Here is a 9,455-nt window from a genome sequence, read left to right on the forward strand (position 1 = left end):
TTTTTTTTTTTTTTTTTTTTTTTTAAGATAAGGTCTTGCTCTGTCACCCAGGCTGGAGTGCAATGGTGCAATCACAGGTCACTGGAGCCTTGACCTCCTGGGTTCAAATGATTCTCCTGCCTCAGCCTCCCCAATAGCTGGGACTACAGGTGTGTGCCACTGTGCCCAGCTAATTTTTGTATTTTTAGTAGAGATGGGGTCTCCATGTTGCCCAGGCTGGTCTTGAATTCCCAGGCTCAAGAGATCTGGCTGCCTCAGTCTCCCAAAGTGCTGGGATTGCAGGCATGAACCACTGTGCCTAGCCTAGCTGCTTTCTTTAAGTATCTTGGTGCAGAGCACACTAGAGTTGGACAGCTCCTTTAGTAGGGGTGGGGGTCGTGATTTAGGTAGGGATTTTGGAGTGAGTTATGGGAAAAGTTTAGATCAGGGACAGGGTCTTAGGACAGTTGAGAGTCAAAGTCAGATGAAGGACTTGAGCCATCTGGGTACAACTTGGGATTCAAGGTGAGTAAGTGGACTAAGGATGGGTTGGGCTGAAGCCCAGATTTGTCCTGGGGTCTAGGACCAGGAAGGGTTGGATTTGGTTTCAGGATGAGCTTGGGTGGGGGGACTATTGGAGATGAGATAGCTGGAAGTCAGGACTCGGGGCCATTAGATTAGAGTGGCTCAGATTAGAAACAGGAGCACTGGAGGCATGAAGACCAGAGATCCAATCAGGGCACGTCTCCTGTCTTGCTGTGCTTTTGGGGAGGTGACATCCCTTTTTGGAGCCTCAGTTTCCTCCTCTATAAATCGGGGTAATATTAGCACTAACCGATAATGTAAGATGTGAGTCATATCTAGTTCTGTTCTTGGCACTGGTGAGCATTCGCCTTTCTGTGATAAGTATCGGAGCGCTTTGAGGACAGGCATTTGTCTCTGTGGGTTTATGTCCCCTGGTGCCCAGCTTGCTGCCTGCTACCCTCCCTTGGCCACCTCCTTTCATTTCCTGGGCCTAGGGAGCTATAGAATGGGGTTATATTACAGGAGTGGACTTGACGCTGCAGCTGGGGTTCAAGCCTGAAGTAGTCCCAGGTCAGGCTTAGATTGGAGGATAAGCTCGGGGTAGAGCTGGATGGAGCTGAGGCTACCGAGGATCAGGGTGGGGCTGCTAGGCCTGTGTGCTAAACGTAAGAAGGAAGGTCTGGTGGGAGTGAGATGTGGACGGGGAAAGTGGTGGGCTGGGGAGAGGGCCAGAGGGCGGCTAAATCACACCCCGAGATCTGACAACCGCCTCTTTTGGGAACGCTGCAGCCCCATCACATCTCTGAGGCCCCTCTCAGAATGGAAAACATGTCTCACCCGAAACCTGGTGGGGCAGGACGGGAGCTTGGGTGGCTCGCCTGAGGAGGAGGCCCAAGGCTGCTCTCGCTCCTTTTGGACGTCACCAGCCTCCTCCTGGGCAGCTGATACCTTCTCATGACCACCTTCCACCTCCTGCCCTACTCTGTGCTGCACTGTGGTTGACACCCCTGTGCCACTTTCTGGAGGGGTAAAAGGATAAGGCAAGATCCCCCAATGCCTGAGGGCTGTGTCTTGTCCTGCCAGAGGAGGTCAGAGGCCTGGAATGGAGGACATGTCTCTCGGGAAGAGACACTTCCAAGGTGGTTGGGGGTAAGGGGGGAATCTGGGGGAAAGGCGTGGGGGGTGTGGTGGAACAGGGTCCCGAGAGCCCTACTGGCTTCCCCTCCTTCACTCCACTTCCATTCCTCCTCTGTCCCCAGAAATAAGAATGTCTAAGCCCCTGGAGGCCGAGAAGCAAGGTCTGGACTCCCCATCAGAGCACACAGGTGGGTGGGCAGGGAGCAGGGGGGCAGGAATCACCGTGGGCAGGGGAAGTGGGTCAGATGGGAAGAGGGCTGGGAGGGGACAGGTGTGGTAGGGGTGCCTGTTGACAACACATCCTTTCCCTCTCTTTGCAGACACTGAAAGAAATGGACCAGACACTAATCATCAGGTCAGGAGGGAATGGATAAGTGGGAGGGTGTGGGAAGAAATGGGGAGAGGGGTACAGAGGGGACTCTGTGCCGCCTGGACCAGGAGGGCAGGGAGGGGGGTGGTCAGAAGATGCTCCACTGCACTATTCCATCTCCCTGCCCCTACTTTCTCTTTGCAGAACCCCCAGAATAAGACCTCCCCATTCTCCGTGTCCCCAACTGGCCCCAGCACAAAGGTAAGCAACTGTCGGAACAGCCAGGGAAGCAGGCAGCACTGGGGAGAGGGACCTCAGAAGGCCTGCCTCAGTCCAAGGCCTGAGAGAGCACTGAGCCTTGGTACCTTGGTAATGAGGTTCCTCCCGCCCCTTCTCACTCTTGGGCTCCCACCCCAGGTCTGTGACTCACCCAGGCTCCTTCCCCTTCCCTAGGGGGTGGGGGTGGCCAGGGAAATCCCCCCCAGAGCCCCAGGGTGATGAACAACAGGAAGCCAAAGGCCCGCCCCCATCCCAACTTCCCTGACCCAACAGGGGCCTGCACCACCTCCTGTCCCCCAATACACACATTTATCTGCCAGCTGAGGTGGGGGTGGGGGGTTGGCACCAGTTGAGGATAGCTTTAGGGATGCAGGAGGAGAGGATGTCAGGGAGGCTGGAAGCAGCCAGGCAGTGCAAATTCCACATCCAGATGGGGCCCTGTACCTGGCATTCTGGGCTTCTTGGGGCTGCTTGGGCCCAAGTCTTCACCCTTCAGCCTGGTCAGGGGTACCAGGCAGGTCCAGAGGCCTGAACGTAGCACTAGAGGTGGAGGCAGAGAAGGTGTGAGCAGGACTCCAGACACTGACCAGCGGTGGCTGAGGGATGGGGTAGGAAGCTGGGAACTGCTCCCCACCCTGCTACAGCTTTGCTCTGTGACCATGGGAAAGTCACTTCCCCTCTCTGGGCTTCTCAGTTTCCTCTTCTCTATCATTGGTCGTGGGGGAGGGGACAGTCAGATGGGATGGCCTCTGTGGTTGCCTCCATGTCTCGTGTACCCCCATGCCACTGTGGGAGGAGAGGACAAAAGTGCTTTGCAAGCAGATATCCTGCTTCTGTGCTGAGTGCTTTAAACGGGGTCCAGAGGAGACAGGCTCTTGATCTTGACCTCCGTGACCCTCTGATGGCAGATTTGGCTCTTGCCTTAGCCCTCGGAGCAGACTGTGTATCCATTGCCCCCACTTTGTCCTCATTTGAATCAGATCTTTGCAGTCTGTTCTCAAACTGGCAGCAGGCTTCCTTCTTTTGGTGATGCCAGTGGGACCAAAGGAATTAAGGTTTCTCCCCCCGCTTCCTGGCCTTGGGCTCAGTCCACAACTCACCCTGTTTCTCTGGCCTTTGCCTCTCAACTTCTCTCCATCTTTTCTGTCAGTCTTTCCCTAACTGAAGTGATTCATGTGCTCCTGTCACAGTCTCAGGCATGAGACCACAGTGTGCAACTATTTACATAATAATTTTGTTAATTGGCTCAATTTTTAAAAAACAACTTATTATGGAAAATGTGAAGTGGAGACAGAAATAGAGAAGGGTATAATGAAAATAAACCCCCTAGATACGCATCAGTCAGCTTCAACAATTACCAACTCATGAAATGGCTTGCTTTTTGACAGCTTAAATAAATGTTTTTTAAATGGAAATTTCACAAATGGAAAACCAGAATCACTTGCCATGGAAATAAATACGATGATTATTAAAATTTACCCAGAGTCTCTTGTGTGCTGAAGGGTCTAAACTTCAGAGGCCTGCTCTCTTCTTATTAAAAGGAGATTAGGGCTGGGGGCGGTGGCTTACGCCTGTAATCCCAACACACTTTGGGAGGCTGAGGCAGGTGGATCACCTGAGGTCAGGAGACTGCCTGGTCAACAGCCTGGCCAACAAGGTAAAACCTTGTTTCTTCTAAAAATACAAAAATTAGCCGGGCATGATACCTGTAATCCCATCTACTCAGGAGGCTGACGCAGGAGAATTGCATGTACCCAGGAGGCAGAGGTTGCAGTGTGTTGAGATTGTGCCACTGTACTCCAGCCTGGGCAACAGAGTGAGACTCCATCTCAAAAAAAAAAAAAAAAAAAAGGAGATTAGGCCAGGTGCAGTGTCTCAAGCCTGTAGTCCTAGCACTTTCGGAGGCCAAGGTGGGTGGATCGATTGAGCCCAGGAGTTCAAGACCAGCCTGGGCAATGTAGTGAGACCCTGTCTCTACAAAAAATACAAAAATTAGCTGAGTGTGCAGGCCTGTAGTCCCAGGTACTTGGGAGGATCGCTTGAGTCTGGGAAGTCAAGGCTGCAGAGAGCCCTGATGGTGCCACTGCACTCCAGCTTGGATGACAGAGTGAGACCCTGTCTCAAAAGAATAAAATTAAATTAAAATAAAAGTGGAGATTAGCTAGTATTGGAGAGATGTTAAAGATTCCCAAGCACTGGCTGGGCGCGGTGGCTCATGCCTATAATCCTAGCACTTTGGGAGGCCGAGGCGGGTGGATCACGAGGTCAAGAGATCAAGACCATCCTGGTCAACAGATCGAGACCATCCTGGTCAACAAGGTGAAACCTCGTCTCTACTAAAAATACAAAAATTAGCTGGGCATGATGGTGCGTGCCTGTAGTCCCAGCTACTCGGGAGGCTGAGGCAGGAGAATTGCTTGAACCCAGGAGGCAGAGGTTGCGGTGAGCCGAGATCGTGCCATTGCACTCCAGCCTGGATAACAAGAGCGAAACTCCATCTCAAAAAAAAAAAAAAAAAAGGTTCCCAAGCACCAATCAGAGACTGTAAGACAACCAGAAACAATGAAAAACCGCTGAAAAGGGAATAGTGTGCTCACCATGGCATTCAACATTATTTTTTAAAAACTTTTTTTTTTTTTTTCTGAGACAGAGTCTCACTCTGTCACCCAGGCTGGAATATAATGGCACGATCTTGGCTCACTGCACCCTCCACCTCCTGGGTTCAAGCAATTCTCCTGCCTCAGCCTCCTGAGTAGCTGGGACTACAGGTGTCACCACCATGCCCAGCTAATTTATATTTTTAGTAGAGATGAGGTTTCACCATGTTGGTCAGTCTGGTCTCAAACTCTAACCTTAAGTGATCTGCTTGCCTTGGCCTCCCAAAGTGCTGGGATTACAGGCATGAGCTACTGCATCCTTGGCTGCACTCTGGCCTGGGCGACAGAGTGAGATTCTGTCTCAAAAAATAAAAATAAATAAAAATAAAAATAAAATATATATATATATATATATATATGTATATATATATGATACATGTTAAAAACAGACATAGGTCTTCAATGTATGACTCTGTGAACTTTCAGAAACTGAGCATACTCATGTCACCAGCACCAGATCAAGAAGCAGAGCACGACCAGCCTTCCAGAGGCCCTTAATGCCCCTGCCAGGGACAACCACTACCCTGACTTCTCATACTCAGTGTCATTTCATGCTGCATCTCTGCAGCACTTATTTTTTTTTTTAAACTTCTCTCTCTCTCTCTCTCTCTCTCTCTCTTTTTTTTTGGTAGAGACAGCATCTCACTCTGTTGCCCAGGCTAGTCTCAAATTCCTAGCCTCAAGCAATCCTCCTGCCTCAGCCTCCCAAAGTGCTGGAATTATAAGCATGAGCCACCACACCTGGCCTCTGTAGCTCTTAAACTTTCTAATACTTATGTTCCATAATTTGGGACATGCCACTCACTGTCTACTATTTGGCCTTTTCTTGACCTCTGTCTCTGTCCACGTTCCAAATATCACCCCCACTGCCAATTCGCTGTATCATTTTGCATAAGTTACTTTCCCTCTCTGGACTTCCTTTTACAAAATGGTATTGGGATATCAGGCTGAAGGATGATCCCATTGTCCACTTTAGGCCTGAGGGTGTGTGATCCATCAGGCCATGCCTTCTCCCACCACTGTGTATGCTTCATCCAACAGGCCTTTCAGTAACAACTGCTGCTGTCTGGCTTTTCACCTAGGAGCAGAGGAGGCCAAGGTGGCTCTATGGTGCTCTGTTCTGTGTGTATGGTGCAAGATGTGTCCATATCATCTTCAGAGAGACACAGAGAGGCTTCGCAGAGGTCAGGGGTGGAGGCTGAAGCCTGACAGTTCCTGGGCCATATCTGGCTTGTCCACAGTGCAGGACAAATATTGTGCCTTGCTTATTCTGCCAGTATTTTTGTTCTAGATTTTGAAAAGAGTGGCCAGCAGGAGCCAAGTAGGAGCTGTATGGGACTTCTACTCAGGCAGCGCTCTCTCCAGTCCACCTCCATCCAGCCCTGCCCCTATCACACATTTGTGCCCATTTCCATAAGCATCTGAGTTTGTAGCCCAGGTTACAAGGTGGTGGCTTTTCTTAGTACCTGAAAACCTTTTCCTCAAACCAAGTATTACTTCACTGGACAAATAAGAGATGCACCTGGCTAGGTGCAGTGGCTTATGCCTGTAATCCTAGCATTTTGGGAGGCCAAGGCAGGAGGATCGCTTGAGTCCAGGAGTTCAAGGCCAGCCTGGGCAACATAGTGATACCCTGACTCTATAGAAAATTTAAAAAATTAGCCAGGTGTGGTGGTGGGCACCTGTAATCCCTGATACTCAGAGGCTGAGGTGGGAGGATTGCTTGATCCTGGGAGGTAGAAGCTTCAGTGAGCTGTGATCATGCTACTGCACTTCAGCTTGGGCAACAGACTGAGAGAGAGAGAGAGAGAGAGAGAGAGAGAGAGAGAGAGAGAGGTACCTCTGTGTGATACAGATGAAGAGTGTGGGATCCAGAACCCCTTTATTTGACCTCCCAGATGCCCAGTGGAACTATTTTCCTTTTTTTTTTAAAGAGACGAGGTTTCACCATTTTGGCCAGGCTGGTTTTGAACTCCTGACCTCAAGTGATCCACCCATCTCGGCCTCCCAAAATGCTAAGCTTACAGGTATAAGCCACCATGCCTGGCCACTATTTCACATTTTACAGGCAGGGAAACTGACTCTCAGGAGGGGGAAAGCATTCTGCAAAGGAGACTTCTCCTGTAGGGAGTTTGGGTGCAGGTGTTGTGTTAGCACTATCTGATTGATGAGGAAACTGAGGCCAGAGGAGTGGTTCAAATCTCCCAGTGGTCAGCGTAGGACCATAAGCTGCAGCCTCATGTTCACACCCCAGTCTGTTCCTCCTGTGCCAGTCTGGTTGCCATTGCCACACTCGTGCCCTCTTTTTGGTTCACAGGTGGGCATTCTCTCTGGCCTCCACTTAACATTCTGGGGTCCCGGACCCTGCCTCTCTCCCCCCCAGATCAAGGCTGAAGACCCCAGTGGTGATTCAGCCCCAGCAGCACCTCTGCCCCACCAGCCGGCCCAGCCTCATCTGCCCCAGGCCCAACTCATGTTGACGGGCAGCCAGCTAGCTGGGGTAAGTACTCAGGGAAGGATGGGGACAAGGGCACAAACCAGCCACCCCTCATCTGTTACAGGGCTGGTGGATGGATGAACTGTTCCACTAAGGCCATGGCCACTCTCGCACACCTGCCTGTGTCCTCCAGGAGGTCTTGTCCCCTCACTTGCTTGGCTTGGGCACTAATCCCTCTCTGCCTTCTCTGCTCCTCTCTTAACCCCCTGCTCCGGCTCCCACTGATCCCGCTGCCCCACAGCTCACGGCGCTGATGCCAGCCCAGCAGCAGCTCCTCCTGCAGCAAGCCCAGGCCCAGCTCCTGGCCGCCGCCGTGCAGCAGTCCAGTGCTGCGGCTGCCGCTAACGCCGCTGCCGCCGCTGCCTCTGCCTCTTCCTCCACTTCCTCCACCTCCTCTTCTGCCTCCTCCTCGACCTCACAGCCCCCAGCCTCCTCTGGGGGGGGTGACCTGCCACCACCACAGCCTGCCAGCCAGCCCTCTGGGACCCCACAGCTCACCTTGTCCCAGCCCATCCAGCTCACAGCACAGGTAAGGGCAGCCACTGGGGACCAGGCTCCCTGCAGTGAAGGACATGCAGAAGCAGTGAGTGTGCAGGAAGGAGCTGACTGGTTATCATGGATGGTTCTGACCACTAGCCACATGCCAGTTCCTAGCAACCCTGGGAAGCCTTGGGAGATGTTGCTGTCCCATCTTACAGAGGGGTAGAGTGAGGCTCACAGGGAGGAATATCCCACATAATAATCCTCCCTCTGGTGGGTAGTGCTTGCTATGCATCTTGCTAGGAGTTCACAGCTTCCTGGGAGACTGAGATTGTTGTCCTCAACTTACAGGTAAGGAAACCAGGAGTCACTTCTGTGAATGGTACCATGTGGGTATAAAACAAAAGGTTGAGAATAAGAATGAGTGCCCTACCTGCATTGTGTCCCCTGGCTCATTCAACAAGATGCTCTCTCAAAAAGGGTCCCATGATCTATGAGTTAAGAGGTTCTGCATCCTCTCCCTCTGGAGCTTGCTGGTCCATAGTTCATCATGAATTAGTGGCTATCTCAGATTCCTAGGGCTACCATAACAAAATGCCACAAGCTAGGTGGCTTAAGACAACAGATACATATTGTCTCTGACCACAGGTTCAAACTCAAGGTGTCGGCAGGGCTGTGCTCTCTTTGAAGGCTCCCAGGGAGAATCCCTCTTTGCCTCCCTGAGTCCTGATGGTGCTGTCAATTCTTGGTGTTCGATGGCTTAGTAGATGGCTTACTCCGATCTCTGCCTCCTCCATTGTCACATGGTCATCTTCTGTGTGCATCTTTCTCTGTATTTAAATTTTTCTTTCTTGTAGGGACACTGGTCATTAGATTAGGGCCCACCCTGATGACCTCATTTTAACTTGATTATAGCTGCAACCCTATTTCCAAATAAGGTCATATTTACAGGTACCAGGAGTGAGGACTTCCACATATCTTTTTGGGGACACAATTTAACCTGTAACAGTAGCCAATAGAGTTCCCTTAAGGACATTGAGGGGAGCCGAGTGGGAGCTGAGTAGGCTTCCTTTTCCAAAGGGCAGCTGTCTCCCTGCCCACTCCCATCCACCCCTTCCCACGTCACCCATTCATGTTGTCTGTCTGGTTTCCATAAGCATTAGAGTTGTGGCAAAGTTTCAGGGCAGTGAAGGTCCTGGGAAGCCCTACAGCAAAGCTACCTGTTTAACTTGCCTTAGCCTAGTGTTTCCTTTAGTGACTGCTCTATAAAAAGCTGTTCTCTCACTCCATCCACCCGCTTCCACAGAACCCTAGATAGCAGGTGCTGTCCATGCAGGGAGCCGTCCAGCCCTGGTGAGGCTGTTCCCTTGATACAGTTCACTCCCCGAGATGGGCCCATTTCATTATTGACCAATGCTCCCATTTGGGACTTTCCTTAAAACTGAACTGAGGCCGGGCGTGGTGGCTCACGCCTGTAATCCCAGCACTTTGGGAGGCCGAGGCGGGTGGATCACGAGGTCAAGAGATCGAGACCATCCTGGTGAACATGGTGAAACCTCGTCTCTACTAAAAATACAAAAAATCAGCTGGG

At 51.3% G+C, this 9,455-nt stretch overlaps 1 protein-coding gene across 12 annotated transcripts in view; it reads left to right on the forward strand.

Moving 5' to 3' along the window:
• POU2F2 (POU class 2 homeobox 2) overlaps positions 1 to 9,455 on the forward strand; it is a 90,410-nt gene that overhangs the window by 54,307 nt on the left and 26,648 nt on the right. For 4 of the 12 annotated variants that reach the window (XM_032249255.1, XM_032249254.1, XM_032249253.1 and 1 more), the window contains 5 exons: positions 1,764 to 1,829; positions 1,962 to 1,996; positions 2,156 to 2,212; positions 7,205 to 7,387; positions 7,626 to 7,913. In XM_032249255.1, the coding sequence (XP_032105146.1) occupies positions 1,772 to 1,829; positions 1,962 to 1,996; positions 2,156 to 2,212; positions 7,205 to 7,387; positions 7,626 to 7,913 (621 nt within the window). In that variant the 5' untranslated portion in view covers positions 1,764 to 1,771. The remainder of the gene's footprint in view (positions 1 to 1,763; positions 1,830 to 1,961; positions 1,997 to 2,155; positions 2,213 to 7,204; positions 7,388 to 7,625; positions 7,914 to 9,455) is intronic. The other 8 variants (XM_032249260.1, XM_032249264.1, XM_032249261.1 and 5 more) reach the window with 3 other exon arrangements.

The sequence above is a fragment of the Sapajus apella genome, unplaced genomic scaffold, assembly GCF_009761245.1.
Source record: "Sapajus apella isolate SASKATOON/1434 unplaced genomic scaffold, GSC_monkey_1.0 scaffold68, whole genome shotgun sequence".
Lineage (NCBI taxonomy): Eukaryota > Metazoa > Chordata > Mammalia > Primates > Cebidae > Sapajus > Sapajus apella.